Source organism: Parambassis ranga, chromosome 9 (assembly GCF_900634625.1).
Source record: "Parambassis ranga chromosome 9, fParRan2.1, whole genome shotgun sequence".
In the NCBI taxonomy this organism is placed as follows: domain Eukaryota; kingdom Metazoa; phylum Chordata; class Actinopteri; family Ambassidae; genus Parambassis; species Parambassis ranga.
Genome location: NC_041030.1, coordinates 9588838 through 9615772, shown reverse-complemented (window position 1 = coordinate 9615772; position 26935 = coordinate 9588838). Strand labels below are relative to the sequence as shown.

Below are 26935 nucleotides of genomic sequence, written 5' to 3'. Positions count from 1 at the left end.
GAGCGACCTGATAGGAGGGGAAAAATGAGCGGTGAGACCACACTGCAGTCGATAAGAAGACGTTGGTGAAGACAAGACGGGGTTTTAGTGCCACACATCAATAAAGCCAGAGTGGCAGCAGTATTGTTATTGTCAGCTACTATACTTGCTGACGACCAAGAAATCACCAGATATGCTTTTTGGCAGATGTGTTAAATCACAACTTATGAAAAAGTCATGACATTTTTATTTATTGTTGCAACTTTTGCCCTCCTGTTTAAACTTCTTTGACTGTGAATCATTGCTTATGTTTCCTACACCAGATCCAATCAGCTTTCCTACCACGCTAACTACAACCATGTGTGTATAAAACCAGGTTGGACGTCACGGCTCATTTTCTCTCGGTTCCAGTTCTCGTCATCTAAATTCTCGCACTTCTTAAGCCACATGAAAGCTGTTTGGCCCGAGCCTTTATCCCTTCAAAGTCTGTAAACAATCAGCAGTAAAAAACATACGTTCACTGAGTTGTTCCAGAGTTAATCTTTTAATACTCCACCAATAACCTGATATGTGCCAGGAGAGATTATCTCTACTACATAAACATTTATCAATAATATTGTAGATGGATGGAAACAAAGTAAATGTCAGTGAGGACAATGGGAGGGGAGATGAGGTTCATTTATGGTCTCTTTGAGTAAGGGGTCTGCATGTTATTTGAATAAGTGGCTTAAGTTCAAGTGGAGGATTTGGATTTTATTGGTCCCTGAATGACTTGTGGATGTTCTTGTTCTCTGATTCTGGGTTGGAGGCAGAATCATTTTTTAGCCATTGTATAACAGGGGAGGGGAGAAGAGACAGGAAACAGGGGTAGAAAGTACATGCAGTACAAGTTCAGGCCGCCTAAGAATGGAACCAGGACAAAAGGTGCTCGTACTGTATACACAGCATGTACAAGTCCGAGTTACAGCTTGGTGGTGATTTTTGCCAGAAAGCAGCACAATACCCCAATAACATGCCAATAACTGTCAGCACTGCCTCAGAGGATGCAGATTCGTCCTGACTACACCTGCTTCAGTCACCAGAACATAGCACGAACCTGGCAAGATGTGAAAGTCATCTCAAAGACTTGCTTAGGTAACAAGTGAATGGATCATGTATCCCTAAAGTCCTGTGTAAATTTCCCGTGTTATAAAAATCCTGAACAGATGAGCAAACAACAGCTACTTTAAGACTCTGTGTCCCTACAGGCAGGATTTAGAGGAGGTGATTCAGCTGAGGTATAGGGGCAGCGGTACTCTTAAGAGGGGCTACTGAAGTACTTCAGCCTCATGTTTGCCACATTCCTGTGCTCTCTCAGCAGGTCACAAGTCATCTCTAGCCCCACTGAGGGATTAAAATGAGCTTAGGCAAGATTTACAACTTAAAATCATATTTCTTGCTTTGGCTTTTTGTTGACGTAAATGTAAATTACGTCAAGACCCTAATATTATAGGGAGTAATGAAAAGCTTAGTCAGACTCTGTCTCTCAGTGTCAACAAAGTCTTTATATTTTTGTTATGTCACAAAAGAGCCAGCAAAATGTAAGAGAGGCTAGATGGTCAAGAAAGATCGGGGGGTAGGGGCCGAATCGGGTGAGGTGTAACTAAGTGGTACCAGTCTGAGGTCAAAGGTCATGTCACAAACCATTCATCTTGCTGCCTAAAGAAAACTTGCCTCAGCTCCCACATGGTGTAGGAATGAAGTTTCAATACTTATTACATAAAAAACACATGCCTCACTTAAGGGACAAAAGAAAGAACACTGTCGATGCCAAGTCATGAGATTTTACTTATAAGGTGTCCTCTAGTGATAAGAACCACACTTCTCCTGTTAGAAAACTAAGGGTTAAAATACTGTATATACCCAAAAATGTTCAAGGTTTAAGATTTAATTGCATAACTTGTTGCATTGTATTACCTGTATGAGCATCCAAAAGAACTGACTGAGATGAAAATAGTGAGTGAAGAGCGCCAGAGCAGCACAGCTGTCCTCAGAAAACATTTGTCCACGAAAAGCTGAAACCAGGAAACAAATCTGCAGAAAAAGAACACAACACATACATTTACTTTTGTGCACTGATCATTTACTATTGTGTGTAAATTAGTGTTTCATCATTTGGATAGGAAGCAGCAGCAGCAGGTTTTTAATGCAGTACAGTGCAGTACATAATGAGCTCTTTTTGGAGAGCACAGTGACATTTTGCATGGCTGCCTGGAACACTGGCAAACACACAGGTGTAGTACTACTTGCAGTGTCAGCAGGTCATACTGTGCATGAGGTAACTTATTGCTTGTTTTTATCGTCCATACATTTTTAAAGGAGGCAGCAGGATTTAGATTTAGCCCCCCTCCCCTTCCATCTGCCCCTAGAGAGAGAGCGAGAGAGACATCCTATTCTGCAGACCTGTTACATCACCATGCAGCAAACTAGCTATGCAGGCGGCAGCAAAAATAAAAACATCAACAACACTGACAAATGTGTTCATCCCACACGCACACAAAGATCGGCACAAACATGTGGGTGTCGCGTCTTTCCAAAAAGCGCACGTGTCAAGGAGAAGGTGAAAGAGAAACAGCAGAGAAAGACAGTTTAGTAGGCGGGGATGCATCGTGCAGGGCCAGAATTCAATTTGTAACATCGGAGGCAGGACTGTGTGGAAAACCCATGAGGACAGCAGAAAATACTGCTGTCACGCTGGCCATCAGAGAGAGATTCATTAACCACCGGTGCCAACGCAGCCGGGCAATGGTTACATAACCTGCAGCAGGTCGGCCCGATGCCAGCAACGTGGACCAGAAAGGGGGTGAATAGAAGACCGGAGCACCTGGGGGATGTGGGAAGAGTGATGCCTTGGTGTCAAATGTTACTTACATTGTATTTGTATTACTCAGCAGTAACATACACTAGCTACAGGTACAAACACTGAATTTCTCCTGAGTAGCCTGCTGTCACCTTAATAACTACAAGGCAGGGCATGTGTGTATGAAACACGGTGATTTAAGGTGCTTTGCAGACTTATTATATAAATACAACATCGATTTACAATAAAAAAGCCTCATGAACATGACACGTTATCTTGTTGTCTAAACACAAAACAGCAGTGTTTACAGCAGGCAGGTCAGTATTCAGTCTGTGCTGAGGTTACTCAGATCACACCACAAATTCCCTAATCTGTCAGATCATCACATTCACTTCTCAAATGTCTTTTTCCCACAGGCTTCCTTTTGAAGTCTTTTAAATTTCTTTTTACCTGAGTTTAAAACGAGGCAACTGGACTCAAGGATTGTTTTTTGTGTCAACCCTCCAGTTGCCTCAATTTAAACTCTTGGAAATGACTATGAGCTGGATGAGTGAGAGCATCCACAGATATAAGTCTTCATCTTTATTTTGTTTTGTTTTTTCCTTGTTCAAGTTTCTTACCTTTTGAACATAAACTCTTTTAAGTCTGCATTATCCTTCTGAGTAAGAGGGAAAAGTCAGATATCCTTTAGAAAACTAAGAATCATGAGTCAGTTTCCCATCCATGCCCTGAGCCCTGGAGGGCATGTGAGTGGGAGGCACGGCACAGGAAGGAACTGCCTGTAAACTGAACTTGAATCAGGAAGCTGCACAGGTAGCTTGTGTGAACAAAGATTAAGCAGTAGGGTTGTGTGTTTTTGACAGCTTAGTTTTAACCGAAGGCATGGCGTGACACAACAACTCAAAAATGAAGCAATGGGGAAGTGAGAATTAGGCCGCAGGACACACTACAGGCTAGAACTTTGCAATATCAAACACAGGTTAGGGATTGTTACTGCCACCGTTTGGTAACCGAAACCAGTTTCTGTCTGCATCTACCAAAATATCTGTCAATACTTATTTAGCCTTTTGTGACAAACTCTACTAGCCACAGGGATTGGACCTACTGACCTGTGCTGACACAATGACATAGAGAACAGCCTCTTGTATGGGGTCAAAGGTCAAAAAGTATGTGTAGAGGCGTGAGTACACACTCTATCAGGTGGCTGCCCCTCACACAGGTCTGTGCCTTTTAGTCCTCCGGCAGAGCCTGAGATAGGAACTACATTGGTTCCAGTCAAAGAGGGGAAAACCAGGTAAGCAGGTATTGTTGAATACTCTGTATAGGTTGAAAGGTTTTTAATGACTGGTTGCCTTCTGCCTTTTCAAACAGCCCTAAAACACACACACAGACACTTGACCTGACTTTTGTGTCTGTGTTTTTGTGTCTATTATGTAATACTCTATTGTTGCACTTACTGGATCTGGTTAATGTACATGTCAGGTCATACAGGTAAAAAAGCAGGGTGGGGCATTAAAATATACTACTGTAAAAGTCCCTTAAACTATTATATATAGAGCTTCTTTTACTCTGAATGTAGTCTTTGTTTAGTTTCATTACTGGATTCCAGTTATTGCCAGTCTGACAAAGGGGTGATGGAGATGGGACTTTTCCGCCCTCCCTGGGGCTAATTACACGTAAGACAAACAAACTGAATGAAGCACGCAACACTGTTTTTTCACCTTAGGGTTAAACAGAGGTAAGATGTAGGCAAAGGAAGGTAAACGACAGAGCAAACTAGAAAGGACAAACCCAACTAAATATTTTTTAATTGCATAGGTCCTACATTGCTGTTTACCCTTGTTGATCCCATAGCCATAGTCAGCAGTAAACTATAGCTGGGTCTGACATGAATAAAGCCTCTCTGTGCAGTCCTATTATCCACAGTAGGTAGGTATGAGGGTCACACAGTGGCCATTGTTCTCCACAGGGAAAATAACACAGGTACACACATGTCAACACATCTGCAGGAATGGGTTAGTAGGCTGGGGAGGTGAGTGGTGTGGACGTGGAGTTTATCAGAGGCAGATCTACTCTGTCCCTCTTTGTTTTTTGTGTGAGACACCAGTAAACAACATGTCCAGACCCTCAGGCTGCAGCCTTATTTAAAGCAGAGATTGGGAGTTGGTGCAGGACACAAGTCATGTAAGTGAAGAGTGAGTTATGTGTGTGCTCTTGTAATCCTGGAATAATGCCTGAATACCCTAGCATGCCAATAGGCGTGTGATTTTGTCCAGAAAACTGTCAACATGTATGGAAAGCATATTAATGTAGTAGATGGAGGCCATGAAAATATATATAAGAATAGTAAACAAAGTAACTCTTCTTCCAAGACCTTAAGCATGAACTATTGGCTCATCTCTTTGGCTCAGTGTCCAATCAGATAGCTCCTCTTTGTTTTGTGCCCCTGAAGCACCTAGGAGACAGTCCATTCACTGATGTTGCTTTTGTTCCTGCATAGAAAACAATTTAACCTCGTTCTGACATTATACATAGCTCTGAAAGGAACTAAATGCCTGCTGCCCAACCTTATCTGAGCCGTGTTAAATGATACAGAAGCTGACAGCAAGCAGTCTCACCAAGATGATGATAAAAGGATTTGGAAAATGCAGCAGCAAAAAGTAACATCAAATTACATCGAGATCAGAGAAATGCTGCAGCACCAAGCTGCACAGAGGAAACATAACACTGTGGTGCAGCTACTGTGTTTTGTGCTGCTGCTGATTGCAGCTCTCATCCTCCCAGTCAGTTGTGCAGCTGATCGATAGTCCTGTGTGCTGACGCTAAGTGTACTAGTGAGGCTAAAAATAGCATCTGCCTGATGCATTACATCACTGATGGAGTGGGGTCTGAGCTGTCTGCCTGCCAGACAATCTATCTCAACTTGTGTCCAAAACACTTTACCCCCCCACGCACACACTTTCTCCAGCTTTCCGCATGACATTTTTTTTCTTTTAACCCCCAACTCTATCTCCATCCCCTGCTCCACCCTTCATCGCATTTCCCCCCTCCTCCTCCTCCTCTTTCTTCTCCTTCACCTCCCCCTTCTCTCTAACAGCTACCGGTCTGATCTAGCTGGCTCCAGCATCAGCCAGCACCCTGGGTGTTTCCCCTTATGCCTTTGTTCAGAAAAGAAAGAGGCATTAAGAAAAAGAAAGAGAAAGGTTATCTTTCAGTCTCACTTCCTTCATCTTTTTCACATTGAAGCATTGGCTGTCTATGAAATCACTTCAGTCCTCTCATCAGTATCACCATCAAGACTTATCACACTACTTTACTCATCCACAGCTGACGATTCTAGCAACAGGAACTCACATATGTACAGCATGAAGTATAAATATGTCCACTTTAAACAAAGGAACGTGATCAGGAACAGAATCTAATTCAGTGTGTGAAGCATCACCAGTCTCCTCACGTGCTGCAGCCTCACAGTTGATGCATGTGTGCTGTTTATATACTGTAGCACACTGTATAGCCAAATGCAATAAAACGAGGTCACAGGGACATGCCTGATAGCTGGGTTAGTGGGACGGGGTGTGCTGGTGGTGGGGGGGGGGGGGAGGAAAGGTGAGAGAAGCGACTTAACCTTAGCTGACAAGATGGTATCAGGTTGTCAGAATAAAAATAAGTGAGGAGACAAACAGATGAACTTGCACTGCAGCCAAAATGAAAAAAAGATTTGATTCAAATGGCATCAGGTTTTTTTTATTTTGATCCTTATCTTCAACATGCATGATGAAGAGCAGATTCAAGTAGTTTTTTTTTTAGGATGTCGAGTTGCGTAAGGTGTGAGTGCAGAAGTAAAGTTCATAGGTGTTTTGGGTTGAATCTCGGGTTCAGGCATTCTTGCTGAGTCAGCTGTTGGCAAATAAACAGCAACCCTCCTCTGCTCTGTTTCACATGCAAACAGCCACAGCATTGCCTCTACACCTGCTCTATGTGCTTGTTGAAACAGAGAGGAACAATATTAAGAGCGTTCACCACAATCCTGGGGGCGGCCGATGTATGTCCAGAATAAACCACAGGCCGAGAGCCTGTAGGTTTTAGTTTTATGTTGTGTGACAGCAATAAGGGACCATAGGTGCTTAAAAAAAAGACAAGCTCAAATGTACAAAGGCATGATGTTAAGATGTTAAGTTGATATTTGTGCAAAACCCGTCATTTTTTAAGTGTATGTTAAGAACTGCGTGTATTTTTCTAAAATTTGACCTTTGTGTTGTGTCTAATGGTTACACAACTGACCATCATGAGTGCCTTTATGTATTTTTGCATCTTTTACCACTGCTATTCTCACACAGCAGTAATGCTAACACTTTTTTCCCAGACAGCCTTGCCACCCACATGAAGCGCATTTAGCTGCTCTCCAGCAGGCCTCCTTTTTCTCCCATTCAGACTTCAGTTCAGTACTGTCAGGGAGCTGCTGGAAAACTGGCAGCCTGCTTTTGATCGCAACAGGGCGACTTTCACAGAAGCCTCTTGAATTTCCTTCCTAAACATCTGTTCGAGAGCCCGACTGGAAACCAGACAGAAAAACTCCTTGCAAGCCGAGAGACACACGCACAGGGATTCATGTTGTGCATACGTACAGCTGTAAAAATACTGTAACCAGCTGTTCAAGGTCAGCTTCTTAAACACACACACTCAGTGGGCCTGGTCTGGTCTAGCATAAACCTCTTTGGTGCATACATGCGATGGGTGTATTAAGGGTGCTTTATGCTATTCTAGGCAAAGAGATGAAAAGCCACACAGAAAAACATCATGGAAACCTGAACAGTGATTTAGTTATAGTTTCCACAAATGCTGCTGACATTTAAGAGGACAGGCACCATGCTCTTTATGATGTGTATAAACAAGCTGTATACACTGATATGACTGGATGTGACACTGACACGAGAAACATCACATCAAGAGACGCAAACACACACAGATAGTTTTTTAAGTCACTTGTTGCATCACACTGAGGTCCACTATCATCAGGTGCATCATATTGATCACAAAGCCTATAGAAGCCTACAAAGGCCCGCTTAAGTAACTTCATTCACCTCTGCCTGACAGGCCATCGATCCAGAAGAGAAACCTGTTCATGCAAACTGGCTGATCTGCAGGATGTCTGTCAGTGGGGGGGTCTGTGAAGCCGATCAATGTGCAAAGAGTCCTGTTGAGTTATGCTGCTGTTGCCAGATATACCTACACACCGTGCCCTGGTGCCTAACTTAGTCATTTAGATTTAATCACACCCACAGCTGTAATATCATGCACTTTATAACAATAAATTAAAGTTTAATTGTTTACAGCCTAAACATATCCACAGGTGAATTCATCCAAAGTATAAATATAGAGGATTAGACTGTGAGCAGCATTTTCTTGGGTCATGTCATAAAAAGAAGGAGCAAAGCTCAGGGGAGTCAATGATCAGCCACTTCATTCACATCTGCTGCTGTTGAACTTGACTCTGGCTGTGGAGCTACAGTGACCCCTATTGGCTATAGCGATTGGGAGCTACCAATCAGCTTTTGGTTGTAATGCTATGTGTGTATAGTGGGATACATGGATGGGCATTTGTTTATATCGCCATCCAGGAGCTGGCTCTGTTTCTTGACAACACTGTGAACATTTGTGTATGCATTATATGTGAGAGTCATTACATTACTGTATTGGAAAGAATGCATGTGTCAATCTTTGTTTTTAATGTCTTTGTTGCCTTAAATATGTTTTCCAGCCCTTGCTCAGTAATGTGCTCAGAAAGAAAAAAAAACAAATGCAAAGCAGACTGATTAAAATTTGCTGATAATCTGAGAACAAAGGGCCTTATTATAGATACAGCTCTCTTCGATTACACCATGTGCCATTTCCTTCCTTCATTCAACATTTCCTGATTCACTGAGGAAGCTAGGCGGCTCTCAATTTCTATTTCAGGCCATTAGCCTAGCATCACAGGCATACACAAACTCTCTCTCCCTTTCTTAGTTCCTGTAGTAGTTTTGCAGACATGAGACATGGCTTTAAACATTCTTCAATTATATTAATTCATGACAATACTGAACACAATGAAGAAACAGATAATGACAGGGAAATATCTTGTTCAGTTAACCTAGAAAAACAGGCATGCCAACACCACTGACCTCAACAGTTTCAGGGTAAACTCATTTCTAAACCTCCAAAGTTCACTTAACTCCACAGACAAAGCTCTGCCAAGACAAGCTGCCAAACTGCCAAAAATAGAACAGGACCCTGGGGACTTTGACAAGCATAGGCCCCCACTTTGTTTACCATTCACAGTGTCAGCGATCCTGTTTGAATGATAATGAACTGAATGACTCTAGAGAATCAGGTAAAAGGTGCATGGAGGGGTTTAGTACTACTAAACTAGTCTTTGTGCCCGTGTCTTACATTTGTTATGAGCTCATATATACCCATTTATAATGAAATACAATTACAGGAAAAGAAAGCAACTGTTAAATAATCTAGACCCTTGACTTTAAGTGCCACAAAGGCTTTTATGCACAGAAACCCAGCAGTTAACATATTTAACAGTTAAAGCAGATGAATGGGGATGAATGGGCTCAAGGGAGGCAGTAGGTCAAAATGCATCTATTGAATATAAACAGTGTTATTACATAAAGACAAATTTAACTTCTTCTGATTTCTATTGTTTATCTTCTTTCTACAGCAGAATATCCATGTTTGTAGCTTATATGATTTGCTCTTTGATGTGTCCTGTCCTATGCTACCAGATAAGTGGGCTAACTGCACAGGCACGTCGTGGAAGCATGGTTACTGTGGCCTCCTAAATTTTTCTGGAAAACAGAGTGAAGTTCCAGCATTTAAGGGGTCAGCAGCTGATAGGACAACACACAGGAAAAAGTGAGTGTAACTTCCAGAGTCCAGAAAGGTCAGAGTCTGCTGCAGAACAGCAGATGTTTGGAGAACCAATATCACCATCCTACTTCCATTATATTCATAAATATTGACAAATCCACAATCAAAACCGGTGACCAAAACGACTCAAACTGCTTCAGATGTAAAGCACTGCAGCACAATGTAACCTGATCTTGCATGGGTGTCCGTTTAATGTGCCTGTCAATACCTTTTATTTTATCCAGCACAAACGTAATATATATTTATACTGTATGTCACATGGAATCTCATTACTTTTGGGATCAGTCAACACCTTCAGAACCTGGTGTAGATGTCTGTCAAAACACTGATTGTGTGGTGTAACTTAATGTGCCAGCATGTTGAGAAAAGAACACCCAATAAATGTTATTAATTTAACATATGTATCTGTATTCACAGGCTTCACTGGTGACCTTTAAAAATCAGTGTGCGTGTGTGTGTGTGGCAAGATTTAAATTATTGTCATTGGTCAAAGTGATGAGTCACACAGGAAGTGCCCAAAGACAAATGATACAGCTCCCAGCTAACAATAGTAGCAGCAGCTCTACTAATAAATGGGGGCAAAGAACAGAAACAGCTCATTATTCTGGAGTTTACGGAGAGGAGGAAGCAGCCAAAGAAGCAGAAAAACAGATTAAAATGAAATGACGACAAAAAACAATCTTTCTATCGTGCTCCATTTCTCAACAGCAGCCAAGGTCACAGTGATTACAAGAAAGATGCTGCTGACTTAAACAAAGGAGGATCAGATGAAGAGGACAGGAGTCAGGGCAACACCAGGCACAAGAACTGTGGAAGTAGCCAGTAGAGCGTAATGTGAGTCTCCCATGAGGCCGTCTTCACCTCTCCACTGTCCTCCCCACGCACACACACACAGTATCACAGGCTCTGATACTTTATACTTTTCTTTCACTTGTCTGTCATTAGCTCTGACTGATAGACAGTGAAGAGCTTAGAATAGCATTAAAATCTTATCAAGGACATTCTGTTTACGTTGTCTGCTACTTTTTTAACAACTGGATGTAAAACTTTGACTTGAATGTGTACTAAGTAACTTATTTTAAGTTTTAACAGAAATCTGAATATTTTAGCTGAGAGTTTTCTTTTCATTCTCTGTCCTTTTTTTGCTTCCTTGTTTTGTTTTTTTAAACATTTGTGAGTATAAAATATAATAAGACCAGCATGTTCTCTCTGACGTCAACCAGAGAAGGGGACATACTGAAACCTCTCTCTGTTTACTGATGTAATGACTGATGATTTGAAAAAGACAAACTTCCTCAAGAAAAACAGTCCCCCACTTCCATTCTAAAATGTGACTCTAAACTCTAAAGACTCTTGTCTCTGGTTGCAGTGAGTGGACAAACTGCATGTTCTAACCCAGCCACCACGTACACACACAGGCGATGACGACATAGAGGAACTTTTAGGAATCTCGCCTGCAATCAAACATCTTCTGTATTCTGCTCAGAGACAGGAAATGAGGGGTGGTGGGTGTTTTATGAAAGGGGAAGAGGTTAGTGTTTATGTGTGTGCGTGCATGGACTGAGCAGCAGACGTCTGAATGCTGGATTCAGTCCAAGAGCTAACAGGAAATCCTTTATAACCAGAACTAGGAGTCACCTAAACACCTCCCAGATACTGAGACCACTGGGGTAAACACTTCACTGAGTGTGTGGGAATGGCTTTCCATGGGAGGCGGAGGGGCGCTTCATCACAATGGATGAGAAATTAAATAGTGTTTTGTTTGCAATAGAGAAGAAAATTAAGATTTTCCTTTCCCACATCAGTACCTGCGGATACGTGTGTTGCAGCACACACACATTTCCAGCCAACTGTATATTTAACCAGGCTTGCATAAAATAAGATTTCTGTCAATCAAACATAATTAATAAACCTACAACCTAATAAATATGGGGAATATTAACGTACGGTGTATGAATGTAACAGCCATTTGGTTATGTCTTAAGGCTTCCTTCTGCTTTTATGATAAATGCTGAAGTAACAGAGGAAAAGACTGAACCAGCAGCAGCCTAGTTATGACTTAAGGAAGCCTCCATATGCAAAAATACCCATGAGTTCTGTGACCTTGCTGATTTTACTATCATTGATTTATGTTTTAGGGGTTAATGCGCACATCTAAGAGCAGTGATTCATCCCCTAGAGACAAAGAACAAAAGACACAGAACTGTTCTTACAGTTAAGACGTGGTCAGAGTTAAAGATACATACTACAATAACAAAAACTGAATCAGACAATGAGTGATCAAAGATCTGCTTAGTAGGACTATATGCTTCTCTATTTAAATATTTGGTCAGTGTGACTGTGACAGTTTGACACTTCCATGTGTTTGTATACACAGCAGGGGCAACTTCCTCTTCCTTCTTTGCCAACCTTTCCACATTCTAAAAAAAAACTTCTTTGAATAACTGCTTTGAATATTTGTCAAAATGCCCCTGGTACTGATTGTTCTCACCTATTAGCATATTTAAATGTTTTCCCCCTCTTTGAGAATTATTGAGATATAAATAATTCATGTTATATGTATATACTCATGTGACCAGTGGTTACAGAGGTACTTTTTCCACTGCTGCAAGGGACACCCACGATCATTCAGTGTAAGGGCTGCTCTCCCTGGAGATGGATGACGGGATAAATCATTATTTTCTCTCAGTATCTTTGTCAGTGATACTCCCTGTCTGCCTGTTATTACTGACACAGGTCAGTTACTAAATGTTTGAAACATATATGCAGACATAATATACTTTCTAAAACTACACAGTCCAATAGAACACATAACACAAAACTTAACAGAACAGCACAACTTAGTATAAGCTTTAATGGCAGATGCCATCTGTTTGTCCGCATAGCAATATAAGCTATATATACGCTTCTTCCGGCAGCTTATACATCATCCCTGTTTGTCTGTGTGATTTAGAAACTAAATGTACTCCACTCGGGGCCCCCAGGTCTGTGACATTTTATAACTAGATATTACAAAGGTGAAAAGGTTGGAAGCCAGAATATAGAGGCAGTTATACAATTAAAACCATACAAATTGAACCAGAGGCCTCCACCTTTCTGCTCTCACATCTTGAGACTCTCACAGAGGGTTGAAAGTATTATTCTCTCTGGCAGAGAGTAAGCTGTAGCTGCACAGGGAAATGAATCAAACTGGCAGCTTTAATTTTCTCCACTCAGAGGGCAGAGGCAGTGACTAATTGCAGCAGGCGCAGGTGGAGTGCCCACTCTGTCAGAGAGGGGTTGGAGCTGCATCTGAGATGGACGAGTTTAGGATACATCGCTGTCACTAATTACAAACTGTCCATCAAAGACGCAGAGTCCTTTGGTTTCTTATCACCTCTGTACTATGAATCTCATGCAAAGAACTGTTCCAAATTCAATAAGACAGAGCAAAGACTAATACACCAACAATTGAAAACTGAAAGCCTTTAGTCCCTTGTTTTACAAGGGTGTGGATTAAGAGCAGTCTTTACTAACACAGCTTTCTGAATGGCCCTCAATACACATTACTATTTAGAATTTGTGAGAAAATGATTTTTCAAGATGCATAAAAAACACTGCAAATGTTGTTTACATATGAAATGAAGTGAAATATTGTTGTAACAACAAAGTATTTTGTTTACTATTAACATCAAGGATTATGGGAATGACCATAACAATACTTTTGGAACAAATAAGCAGTTCAAATATTGAGTCCATACATAAGTGAAGAAAATGACGTCAACCAGTCTATTTTAATTCAGCACATCCTGGTCAGTGAGGTCACCATTACCTCCAAAATATTCCCAGCAGTACCACATGACCATTTTGAAGGTCCATCTTAATACACTGCACATTTCAGTTAGCCCCTCAGCATTGATTCCAGCCAGGCCCTTCATGAAGTGGCCTTGACAAGAAGGTCAGAAAAATTCACAAAAATCTGTAAACTCTGGCACAGTCTCAGCCATGTGCACATTCAAGGAAGAAGGCCTTAACATACAATAAAGCATCAACAAGGGAAAAAAGAACAGGATGGAATTTTCCATCCAAAACCCTTTCAGGTTCAGGGGCTATGTCTGGGCCATAAACAGGTCGAGTCCGAGGAGGCTAGCCCCCAACAAAAGGGCTCATGTTTGTCAACCAAAGAGAGGTGGGGACCAGTGGAAAATTACCAGTCCCGCACTCACTCACGCACACGTGAAAACACACATACACACCAACACGACCAGGACCAGCATGGAGACTAACCTGTAGCCACATATCTACCTCGCTCACTGATTATGTGACAGCTTGCGTTTTTAATGGGCCAAGGTGCGGGGGGCATGGTTGCGTTGTCAGGATGCACCGGCCCGCAAACTACCAAACCAATGACATTTGATGATGTTCACATCTATGCACATTTCCAAGAAAAAACCTGCGACATGTCAAGAGGGGTTAGCAGCATATGTGTGAGCGTGCTGTGTGTGTGTGCATGCACAAATATATGCCTAAAAATATGTACCCAAGGCTATGTATTTGTAATATTTAGTGTTTGTATGGACAGAAAGTGAACGTGTGTATTGCACCATGCACAAAATGTGGAGCCACAGAGATTGCAGAGATCAGAAGAAGATCAGAAGATAGAAATGGATGAAAAAACTGTGCATTCAAATAATGAAGTATGACACAACAACTGTATTACCTGAGTTCCTAGGCAGCTCACCATCATGTGAGTGAGCAGTTTGGCAGCAAACATGGGGAAGCGGGAGCACAACACGTGGGATATTATAGCCAACGCAAAGCCTGAGCCGGGAGAAAAAGAGGAGGTGGAACCAACAAGAATGATAAATAAAAACATGATTCATTGAAATTAAGTGAAAAATCAAATCCTGAGGCAGGAACACAAACACAGAAAAAAAACACAGGGACCGTGTGTTTGTACCTGAGATGCAGATAAATCCTGAGGCATAGAAGGCCTCGTTGTAGGATGCAAGTGTGGCAAACTCAGCACGGGCTGTGTAGATAGACAAGTGTGAGCATGCACACTCCACATAATTCCCACTCTCTTTCACAACCCTGCAGTATTGACCGTCTGATGCCCAGCTAGAGAGGATGACAAGAGATGAAGTGAGACAAGCGATGCAGATGAGACGTAAGACACAACATAATCAAAGATGCTGTGTGACAAACCACAACATAATCATGGTGGAATTGCAGTCACTGGCACTGCTAACAGACACTATCTGTGTCTCCCTACACCTTTTACTTTTGATCTCTTCTATTATCACTTTGGTTTCCTGGGCTTTATCATCCAAGTAGCTGCTCTGGCCAAACTAAACCTGCCAAATTTTGACTTGCAACACGGTGTTCCAGCCAAGTCCTATTCCACGCCACAGGAATGTCCTCAAAAACTGACTCCAAGTGGGAGTGTGATTGTGCAGTAAAGAAAGATGAAATCCTCCCATGACCACAGAGAGGCCTTTTCCTGAACTTGGATGTTTGCCCTTCACTTAGCAAACTGTTCTCAGTCACCAGTGTAAAATGACAAACAGAGACACAGATGGGCAGTATAATTTACATGGTGGTGATAAAATATGATCTGTAAAAGGAAATATATGTTATAAACATACATTAGAACAGAAAATATCATAATAATATAATAATAATATGAAAGCATATTATATACCTTTGAGTATGGATTCTGGTTCTGTCTTTGGAATGGCTGAACATATGTTTGTGTGATTTATTACCTTGCAGTGGTCTGGTTCCAGAGAAGGCACAGTGACTGGCCTTGTTTAACTTGCTGACCGGGGGTGTGGATACGATACACCACCTCATTTCCATCTTCCAGGGGTCGTGACCCTCTGTCCTGGAGGCTGACTGAGAATATCTACACACCGACAAAGACAACAGAAGTGTTCAGATCCAAAGTGACTTAAATATTAATGGCTAGTTTATCTTAGTGTAATGCTGCCATCTGCTGTTTAAACAAAATGTTCTTTCACAACAGTAAAAACAGTGACCCCTACCTTCCCATTGACAGCTGTGTTTGTGTCATTGATAAGAAACCAGTGTTCGGTTTTGAACTCGGTCAGCTGGATCCTGCTGAGGTTCCCACATACTGCAGTCTGGACTGCTGGAACTGCCAGCAGGGTATCTGGGAGCTGGAAAAAGTCTGCATTATGGCCTCTGAATCTGTGTCCATTGATTTGTGTGGGGTACCACTGGAAGGCAGAGATGGTCATATACGGGCATGTTTCCAGGATGGTGCCCTTTCTGGAGAAATCACACAAAAAAACATAATGTAACAAGCATCATAACGGGGCATTTGTCTGTAAAATACAACAACGCATTCAGGGCACTCACATCTCACACTGGCTGTGCGCAAGGAGGGAGAATGCAAATCGCTCTGTAACACCAGCAAGGTGGCTGAGGCCTTGAGTGTCCACTCGGCTGGGATTGGCCAAAGCACACAGCAGATCATAGGTCAAATTCCGGCTGCTTACATGTAAAGGAGTTCGCTCTGCATGTGCAAGCACCTGGATGAAGAAAAAGAGTGGGTATCACAGCAATGCAGTGTTTACTTCTTCTTAGTCACTGTGTTTAACCCACAGTGTTATGCAGCTTTTGTGTTTTATAGTAATAATCTGTCTGCAGTGTCTCCCTCCTGTCATCTTCGTATCCTTTTCTCACTCTTTATATCCTCCAGCATTTCTCTTCTGTAACCTCTGCTTCATATTAAATTACAGTGGTGCCTCTGCTCTGCCTGGAGACTAGAATCTGACATCAGAGCTGTGTAGTGATAGATGTGCTCATGTTGAGTGACAACTGAGACCTTTTTGGATTACGCAAGAGGTAATGTTTGCCCTTTACCATTGCTGTCTGTCACAAACTACTACACTGACTCACAAGCTATACACGTGGCAATATCACAGACTTGTTTTGTGTTAGACAAGCTATCAATCAATCTGTTTTTGGCTCCGAGGTCTGGAAAACACTGATAAAACTACATTTTTGAACCCACAAATATACTGAGAGTGATTTATGTGTGACATTCTAGCAATAATTACATACCTTCTCCAGAGCTTCAAGTACTGCGGTCATCTGCTCATGAGTGAGAGGTGGTGTAGTGACCTTATTCGTGAGTTCTTGCAGCACCTGGTTCAATACAATTGTGTCAAGAGGCTGGTGTAATTGGTCCAGCAAGACCCACACAGCTTGGCTTGCTTCATTTGACACCAGAGTCACATTAGCAAGTCCAAACTGAGGGTGCACTCTGGCACCCCCTGTGGGATTGTACAGCTCCACCTGAAAGCGTCTAGGTGTGGGTAAGGACGAGGAGAGGTCAGGTGTCAGGTAAATGTCCACTGACGTGTTAGAACGTCCCACGTCAAAGGTTAGCTGGCCCTCCTGTTGACGAAAGTCCCTTCCTGCTTTAGCGGGCCAGATTATAGCTGGACCCAGCACATATTCTCTGGGAAGCTCCTGGAGGTAAAACACAAACATGAGTGAATAAAGCAGTGAATTGAAGAAGATTAAAACACCAAAAACGATAAACAATCAGGTTTTTTAACATGCTCATTCACCTTACAGCTGTAGATGATACAGCTGGCCAGAAAAAGTTAGGGTGAAAACTCTATTAAACCCAAATGAGGACTGTACTTTTATTATGCAGCCAATTGATTGTCTCACAACATGATGACCGGGCCATGTGTCTCTGACAGGGCTCTGAATTTTGTTGAGTGCACACTCTTACTTTCATCTCAGATATCAAAAGATGTGAGTGTGTTATATATTTTTATAGTCTGTTGGTGGTTGTAAATATGTCTTATCATGACCCCTCAGAAAGAGGGAGGGTGGCAAAAAGATTAAAGAAGTGTGGCGAAGCAGAGGAAACTATTTTCCCTTTGAACTTTATTAACAGTAACAAACTGACACACCCAGCTAGCTGACAGGGTAAACAATCGTCTACATAGAATATTTAAAGACTTTTTCTCGCTTTAGTGTACATGCATCCTTTTTGTGTGTGGGTGCCTCTTACCACAGTTCGATATTGCACAGCCATGGCTGAAGCTGTGCTTGCTCGTCTGTACACCTGGAGGCTGATCTTTGTGGTCATCAAGGTGGCGATGGGCAGTCTATGGCCAGCAGCAAAGTACACAACACCATGGGGGTTGTCGCTCTCTGCTAAGGTGATGTTGGCAAAGCGAGTAGTTTCATTAATGGCAGCTCCGGCCCCAACTTGATAAATCTCTACTAAGAACCATGTCTGGTATTCTGGTTCCTACAATAAAACAAATGAGTGGATGTTACACATTTTTATGAACACACAAAGTTATTTCATCACATTGGTTTCACATAAAATGGCATTAACTCTGCCTCTCTCTAACCTCATCATGTTGGACCTCCAAGATAAGAGCACAGATGATCTGTCCTTGCTTACAGAACACTGTTCCTGAGGTCTGCACAAGCTGAGTGGTTAGATTGACTCCATTATTGACAAGGCTCAGAGCTGCCTCGCTGAAGGTAGCTCTCCAGAAAACCTGCAAATCCTCAAAGGCTCTGAGCAGAAAGAGAAAGGGCACACAAGTCATTACACAATGTAGATCCAAATCAGGTATTTATTGACCATCAAAATGTGGAGTTGTGTTACCTATTTTCCTGTCTCTGTAGGTAGAGCAGAGCGGTTCTGTTTTCTGAATCCTCATTCAGAACTTGGCCCACCAGAGAATTATGATTAAACCCCACAATACCATTATAGAAGTCACTCCCTGGTATGGAGTAGAAAGGAAATAATCAAAATGGTACAAAATAATGAATTCACAATGTAGCTGTTTTGCAGTGAAATGCAATATTGTGACTCTTAACATTAGGGCTGCTTCATTGCGGGTAAGGTTTAATTTAATATAAATAAACTGTCATGTCATATGTCATGTCTACAACAAAACATATGCTATTATTATTTTACCAAGGATAGTGATCTTGGCAAAAGCTCCAAAACCCTGGTATGGACTGTCTGTGATCTGCGCTCCTCCCTCTGGCTCGCTGAGGTAGATGAAAAACACTTCCTTTCCCTCGGGCTCAGAGTCATCCAGGATGAGCAGGATAACCTCCGTCTCATTCTCACCAGCCTGCAGGGACACGATAGTGGACTCCAGGCGGAAGTCCTGCTCCTCCCTTGCCAAAGTCCCAGCAGGTTCCAGAAAGAAGGGAGGACGTGCTGTGCTTCCATCTGAATACAACCACAGCATTTTTTTAACATTACAGGCATCAGTATGCTGTAAAAGGCCACAAAGCAGTGAGAGAGAGGATCTATATACAGTACTTCACCAAATTTGAGCACGATGACTTGCTGTAATACATACATAAATGTTTCTTCTTTTTAAACCACAGACATAAAGACCCACCACCCCACCCATATTTTTTCCCACGCTTAATTTATGCTAACATCAATATCACCCCTCCCCCTAAACAAGAGAACAAGAGACCTGTCAAATTTGATGAGAAGTATATAGAGTCTCTTTTTGCAGCGCAACAGAATGGACACATACCTCCATAAGCTTGGACCCGAACCCTAACAGACCCAGCGACGCTGTCAGATCTACGCACCCTCAGAACAACCCTTCGCTCCTGTTCGGTTTCCTCGGCTCTGTCCTCTGGCACTTGGATGAGTGCAGGTCCAATACTAAGAACGCCACCTGTTGCATCACTCGTCTGGATGGTGACAGTGGCCATGCTGTGCTGAGGGTTGAGGCGAGGAGAGCTGTCCTTCCAAGCCAAGTCTGGAGTGACAACTTGTACATTTGTTAGGTTGACATGAAAGTACTCATCGGGCTCTGAAAGAGAGTCATCAAGTATAGACAGCTGGAATGAAGTGTTGATCTGGTGAGATGAGTCAAAGACCACACGGCCATCTGGCACTGCTATAAAGTCCTCTCCAGCTGCTGCACTGCCTGCTATTGTTGTATAGGACAGGTGCGTGGTGTTGCTGCGAGAACCATAGAGTCTCTGAACATAAAGTGTTATAGTCTGGATGTCCTCTGCAATGACTAGTTTACGTGAATCAAGAGCAAACTGGTAGATCCCCAGAGGCTCCACTTCAGCCACAGTGTAGCCTGACCTGTGCAGACAGACAAACATCAAAGGTCACATTGGATATCAACAGCGTTAATCCACATTTCTGTGTGCATACAGCTACCTGAGCTTGACAGCACCAGTTGCAGCAGTGCTGGAGGTGGCAGTGGTGAGGTGAATAGCATAGGAAGCTGGCTCTAATGCATCAGCAGCAGCTGTAAGAGATATGGCTTTAGTCCTTTCTCCATGGGCCAGGGTCAGAGAACCTGCAAATAAGGAAGGATAATTCAATAGTTAGAAAAGCAGGTTGTTATTAGCATGTTTGGCATATCAAATGTGACAATATTTATGGAATTCTTAATTTGAGAAATTTGAGAAATACAGCACAACAGGCATGAGTTACCTGAGTTTGGGATGATATTCCCAGCTCTGAACCCAGGCAGTGCCTGTCCTAAAGGATATCCAGCATTCCACTGCACCCTGATGTCCCCGAACAGCCCTTTTCGTGTCACAATTGCTTCACATGCTCCAGTTTCAACATTTGAAACCCAAAGTGCCACTGAGTCAAATCCAACCTGCACAACAACAGAGAATTATTAACAGTGCTATCCTACTTTTCTCAAGTACAGGAGATTTCTCTCTAACTTTAATGAATGAAGGTAATTCATCTAAAAGAATTCCTCCTAAACAAAAACCTGCATAGAGACAGTGAGTTTATCACCAGAAGCATTCTGCTCAGAGGTCTTCTGATAATTAGGAAGTTTTGCATAAGTGCAATAATCACTTGGAAATCATACTGTATGCATAAAAAAAATAAATAACACACATCTCACCTCTGAGCTTGCAGCTTCTTCAGGCACAGTCACTGTAGCAACGCTGGCCTCATGAAGGAGGCGAGGAGGAGAGCCAAGGACAGGACTGACAAGTCTAACATCAGTGAGCTCTGCTTTGAAGCTTGTACCCACCGACAAAAACACCTACAGACAGAAAGTAAGGAAACAGGTAAAACGTGCTGGGTGAACACATGTCTAAACACATGGCACTAAGCAGCTATCACCTCACGGCTGATGGGCACTGTGATTGTGCCGAAAGTGTGTCCCTCTCTCAAAAACAGCCTTCCTTCAGCTCTTCCTCCGAGCATCTCCTGGATATCCATCACTTCATCAATCCCTCCAGCAATTCTGTAACCCACACTAGCATTGCCGAACGTCCCAGCAAGCCGTGTCACATTAATCACCAAAGCTCTGGTGACCTCAGTCCCTGAAACCACAACCACTAGAGACTGCTGTTCAGGATTCAGAGTATAGATGCCGTGGGGCTCATCGTTGGCAGGCACCCTAAAGAAGACAGAGGAAGAATTTTAAATGAATACAGGCTTTCACAGAACTCCTAACATACAACAGAACCATGCTGACAAACCTGATGCGAGTTTTGATCAGGGATGGGTTGGCATCCAGAGTAGCACCACCTTCCACTGCTGTAAGCTGGAGAATGTAAAGCTCCTCCAGTTCTGGCACTGTATCGGGCATCAGGCTCAGGATAATTTCCCCCTCCCTTTCGCCTTCCAGAATCATCACTGAGCCAGCTAAGGCTAGGAAATCTCCCACTGTATCAGAGTCACTCTGTATCTGCCAGTGCACCTGAGGAGAAAGCATAGCTGTGTTTACGATTTACAACTGTAGCCACAGATACTTAAATTCGGCATGTTTGAAGACTAATACTGAACATGACAATAAATGGATAATATAATAGAACCTCACCGTGATGTTACCCATGACGCCCTCTCTACGTGTAATCAACAGGGAAATGTTGAACGGGCCTTCTGCGTCTGTGGATTCATTGTAAACGTGCTCTCGAAGAGCATCCTGTGTGAACTGGACTATACCATTTGGGTCACCAAATTTTTCTATCTGAAGAACAAAAGCATATCAGATTGCATCAGATTCACTTCAGATAAAAATACTTTCATCTAACAATCTTTTCATGAAGTACCTTCAGTGTTATGGACCCAGCCTGAGGATCAACATCCATCTCTCCAGACAGAATGCTGAGCTCAATAACAAATGTCTCCTCTACTTCCACTTCGCCATGAGGAAGAACGCGCAGCTCTATGGTGCGCGTACTTTCCTCGCCATCCCCAAAGAAGAAGGACCCGTTCACAGGCTCTCTTATGTCTGTATTGAATGGAGGTAGGACATCTCTGCTGTTTGGGCCACGAATGATCCAAACAACCTGTCAAATTAAAAACGTATTTTAATCACAAGTTGTCGGCATGAAAAACCGAGATTTGACAGTGAATGGTGCTGATGTGATGTTGCTTTACCGTTGCATTGCCCACGCGGCCTCCTGCTCTCTCCAAAACAAAACTGAGGTTCAGAGTGGAGTTGGGGTTGGCCACAGTAATCACGCTCTCATTAATGAAACGCACCACTCCGCTTGGAGAGTCACTCTTGGCGATGGTTACCCTCGAAACTCGTTGTGAGCCAAGAACTGCCCCCCCTGTAGCTCCAACCAGCAGGATCTCAAACACTTCTGCATTTTCACTGCAGGGAGATCATTTAAGTTGGAATCAAATAATTCTTTATCTTTGCTGGTAATTCTCTAAAATTCATGCTTCTTTAACTTGTCTCTCACCTGTCCAGATCATCTATAATTGTGACATTAATGTAACCAGTATCCTGGCCTTGGGCAAACACCACTGAGCCGTTGTGGAGGACATAGTCGAGATCAGGAGTTGCGCTCAAGCCTCTAGAAATAAAGTTAGCTGAAACTGGTCCATATGAGCCCACTCTCCTCACCACTGGGATCAATACAAAACCCACATTCTCTTCGACTGAAAGACAAAAACCCAGTGCATGTTTATGTAATAATTCATTTTCCACAACATTAAATCAAACTGCTTTGATTCCCTCTGATCTGACTCTTACCTCTAAAGGCAGCAAAGTCTTGCCTAAACTCCAGGATGCCCTCAGCATTGTCATTCTTTAGTATCACCACAGCAAGAGAAGAGATGTTGCCTATAGCTGGCGGCTGGTCCAGTTGTAGACCAAATTCTCTCACTGTGTAGTTCACAGCACTGACCACAAGAGGGAGACACAGAATAAAAAGTCCACCTAGAGGTTGCAATCATTTCAGAGTAATAGCACACAAAGTTATTGATTTGTTAACCATATCAGCCTTTCCCTACCTGGCATTAACAAGCTCCACCACAGTAATGTTGATGAAAAACACCTCAGGTCCCTCTGGAAGACTGTCATCCTGGATATGCAGTCTGATTTGTTGTGATGCTTGGCCTGGGGTAAACAGTAGTCGCCCTGAAGCTGGAGCAAAATCTAATCCACTGGTGGCTGTGTTGCCTGAGGTCTGATAGGTCACCCACACGCTGCCCAGGCTGCCAAAGGAGCGAATAACAGTCACATTCACCTGAGGGGAAAGGAGAGAATTACATCACTGTTGGTTAGGTGCCCCGGTTATTAGTATGTTCCATCATTTTCATTAGCTTACCCTTCCCTCCTCCTCTGTTACACTGAGCTGGTTCTGAGTGAAAGAGAAAATGCCATACGGGTTGTCACTCGCAGCCATTATAATCCTGGCATGCTTTGCTATGGGACTTATTTCCAGTCCTGAAGTAGCAGAGGTCAGGGTCAGCTGGTACTCATGGCGCTCTTCAGGAAGTTCATCATCCAAAGCCTGACATTACAAAGGTAAATCAGGAAAATCTTTAATAAAAACATGTTTGTTTTGTTGATTTTTTGTGGTAATGTGATTATTTCCAGTTATTACTATGTACAATTAGAGTGATGGTGGCAGCTGACTGGCCAGTTCTCATAGTCACTGTGCCAGATATCACTTTAAACTCAGACACCACAGCAGGAGTGATATTCCAGTACACCTGGACTTCTCCAAACACACCTGGCCCTCGCACAAGGCTGGGAGAAAGCACATAAAAGGCACAATTCTCAATTACATTTGTGACAAATAGATAGAAGCAGTAAAATATTTTTATTTATTTCCTCACAGAATGACATTTATCTCACCTGATCGTGGCACTCCCATTATAGCCTCCCTGAGGTTCTCCAATGATAATGTTCCTAGAGGACTCTGCAATTCCAACAATTCCCAGGGCAGCCTTGTCTGCCCTAATAGTGATAGTGACCATGGCTGCTCATGATCAATGAGGGAAGAGAGGATGGGTAAGTATATCCATTAACGACAACACCCCCCTCCCGCTCACATCAAAATCAATTGGTGGAGACCAACCATGTAAAGGGTCGATGACAGCACCACTCTCAGCAGGAAACAACTGCACAGTGAAGTGTTCATCTCCTTCTAGTACAGTGTCAGCGAGGGCTCGAATGACAAATTTCTTAACAGACTCAGTCTGCAAAGTTGGAAACACACATTATGAGCAAATAAATTAAGACAAGCAGGTAGGCTAGCATCTCTGCCCCTTTTCTACTGTACCTGAGTGAAGACAAGAGTTCCATTTGTGGGTGAAAGGTCAGCTGCAGCCTGGCCTTTCAGTTGCCACACCAGTGTTACTGCACCTTCACCCCCTGCACTACGCAGCACGGTTAATGTTGCCACGGCAGCTGGGTCATCCACAAACTGTGGTTCACTGACAACAACCTTAGAGAGGATTGAAAATCGCAATTAGCTTTCACAAAATGCTGTTTATGCATAATAGCAGAAGCACAGATTCACCTGCAGTTCCTGAAATCCAAATCGCCCGAGTGGCGAGTCGTTGGGTGGAATGCTGATAGTGACAGAGGTCTCCTGTCCAAGTCGAGCCCCACCAATCACACGCAGCAAATTGACTTTGAAGGTCTCAGATGTCTCCACTTGATCATCATCCAAGATGGTGATTGCAATTGTTGCTTCTCTCTAAATATAGATCAGAAGTTGACATCTTAAACATAGTTCAGACCCTTTCATGGCAAGTCAATTGCAGATCAGGACACTTCAATCAATTTACCTGCCCATCTTGAAAGGTGATGTTTCCAGATATAGGACTGAAGTCATTCACATTAGCAGTGACTGGTTGAGTCTCCCAGTAGACGAGCAATCTACCAGTTGTACCAGCGAGGCGCACCACTGACAGATGGATGATGTTGTCCGGTGGTGGTATCTCATAGGCAACCACACTTCCAGGAACATCCTGAAAATAAATTTAAAAAATAATTCTTGTATCTATTTAAAGAACTATTTTATACATCATATACTAGTATCAACATGGTTTCAAAAGTCACTATTAATTCTGCCTGTGCTCACCTCAGAAACATTGAACTGCACAATCCCTCTGGGATCATCGTTCTCCTGGATGGTGATCTCTGCTACTTCCAAACCAGGCCTCTTCACACTGGGCTGCCCAGCACCAACTGAACCTCTAACCAGCTCCACTCTAGTGATATTTACCAGGAAACTCTCTGCCAGCTCTGGGATATCATCCTAGCAGGAAAAAAAAATCACAGGTACATGGACACTAAATAAGGATATACACTTTTTTCATTTAATTTTGTCATTAAAAAGAACAGTAGTTTTGTTAGATTTTGAGTTCAGTTTGATAGAGGACGCAAATGCAAACAAGGCGAGCGCCAACATTTTTTTCCAAAAACCAAAAAGCTAAAACAAAGATATGAAAAACAAAATAAGAACATTTGGTAAACACAGGTGATTCACAGGAGAAACACCAAGGAAGCAAAACAAGATGAACTGACAAAAACAAAGGTGAAGGAGAAGGAAGTGAGAGAGAGGGTGACGAGACAGGGCACAAGAGATCAGAGTCATGGGGACAAAACTGGCAGACAACCAAGCAGGAAGAAGTCCAGGGCAGCAGGGAGACCCAGGGACCCTGTGGAGGTGAGCATTGATGGTGGTGCACTGGAAATTGACAATGCAGGTAAGGGACCCCTAGCTGGTTAAGAATTGGCAGTGAAGAAAGTGCACTAGCCGGTGGCTCAGGGACAGGCAACTGGAGGGAGCCCACCAACTGGCCGCTGGGGGACCGTTGATGGGGGAGCCCACCGGTTAGCAGCTCTGGGTGTGATGAGGGCCCACATGGCTCAAAGAGTGACAACATGGAGAGCACAGCTGACTCAGAGGTAGATGTCAGACCACCCACTGGCTCTGGCTAAGGCATTGGAACAGCAGCTGGTTAGGGGACAAACAAGGTGAGCCCATCTGGCTTGGACAAAACCAGGGAGGTGGAGAAATAGGACTGGGCTGGCCAGCAGGTTGGCATTGGACCAGCAGGAACCACAACTGCTATAAGCCCTTGGTTTGGAAGGAGCAAAAACAGCAACAGGTTGAAGGTTGCAGGCAGGCGTTGGAACTAGGAGCAGAGCTTGGACTGGAGATTGGAGGTTCTGCTGGTTCTTCTGTTGTCACTGTCGCCACAGTGAAACGCTCTGATCGGTGATGGTCTGCAGCAAGCAGCTAAAGTCTGCTGGCTCCATGTTTGGTCAGGTCGTACTGTTATATTTAGAGTTCAGTTTGATGGATGACCCAAATGCAGACAACAAAGACATGTGTAGTGTGAGAGGGAAACAGACCCGACCTCCGTCGCAGTCCATCAAACATGTTTGAATTTCTCGGCCGAGTCTGGACACAGTCTGGTAGAGTAAACTGATCACCGACTCAAGTGCAAACACGTGTTGCCAACAGCCAATGAAAAGAGATTATTGTTTACTTTGTTTACTTCTTGTTCTTTTTCCTTTGCTTCCTTGTTCTTTTTCTTCGAGTTTGTTGGCAGTTGACAAACAACAAAATGACGCACTACTGCCACCAAATGGTGTGTTTGTAAAGTGTCACTATCGCGAGAGTTTGTTGAGTTCAGTTGACTTTAGTTGGTTTGACAAATCATGTAGTCTGTGATCCCCATCATCATAACAAGTATGTTAGACTGGGAATGTCGTATAGTGTGCCCCCAGATGGAATACACCGGGAGTAGGCGACAAGACAGGTGGAAACAATTAGGGCGGGGCATGCAATCACAGAGTAGGAAAACAAGAGGAAGTATGACAGACACACACAAGATGTGAAAAGTGAAGCAACAAGTACCAACACAAAGACTGATATAACAATGCAAAAGACTAAACTAAAAAAACATCAATACCAAAGCAGCATAAA

General features: G+C 43.0%; 1 protein-coding gene across 1 annotated transcript in view; it reads right to left on the bottom strand.

Annotated features, from left to right (window-relative positions):
* adgrv1 (adhesion G protein-coupled receptor V1) overlaps positions 1-26935 on the bottom strand; it is a 71818-nt gene that overhangs the window by 17330 nt on the left and 27553 nt on the right. Inside the window, exons 58-88 of the mRNA XM_028413821.1 lie at positions 25079-25255; positions 24783-24965; positions 24512-24691; positions 24272-24436; positions 24068-24188; positions 23845-23968; positions 23598-23736; positions 23312-23497; positions 22995-23230; positions 22735-22883; positions 22442-22640; positions 22131-22350; positions 21800-22039; positions 21568-21717; positions 21227-21447; positions 20865-21144; positions 20641-20784; positions 20211-20382; positions 19932-20073; positions 19279-19853; positions 18702-18953; positions 18387-18504; positions 18124-18295; positions 17775-18017; positions 16808-17218; positions 16100-16272; positions 15763-16009; positions 15484-15623; positions 14676-14836; positions 14436-14536; positions 1936-2052 (exon numbers count right to left, since the gene is read on the bottom strand). Of these exons, the coding sequence (XP_028269622.1) occupies positions 1936-2052; positions 14436-14536; positions 14676-14836; positions 15484-15623; positions 15763-16009; positions 16100-16272; positions 16808-17218; positions 17775-18017; positions 18124-18295; positions 18387-18504; positions 18702-18953; positions 19279-19853; positions 19932-20073; positions 20211-20382; positions 20641-20784; positions 20865-21144; positions 21227-21447; positions 21568-21717; positions 21800-22039; positions 22131-22350; positions 22442-22640; positions 22735-22883; positions 22995-23230; positions 23312-23497; positions 23598-23736; positions 23845-23968; positions 24068-24188; positions 24272-24436; positions 24512-24691; positions 24783-24965; positions 25079-25255 (6138 nt within the window). The remainder of the gene's footprint in view (positions 1-1935; positions 2053-14435; positions 14537-14675; positions 14837-15483; positions 15624-15762; positions 16010-16099; positions 16273-16807; positions 17219-17774; positions 18018-18123; positions 18296-18386; positions 18505-18701; positions 18954-19278; positions 19854-19931; positions 20074-20210; positions 20383-20640; positions 20785-20864; positions 21145-21226; positions 21448-21567; positions 21718-21799; positions 22040-22130; positions 22351-22441; positions 22641-22734; positions 22884-22994; positions 23231-23311; positions 23498-23597; positions 23737-23844; positions 23969-24067; positions 24189-24271; positions 24437-24511; positions 24692-24782; positions 24966-25078; positions 25256-26935) is intronic.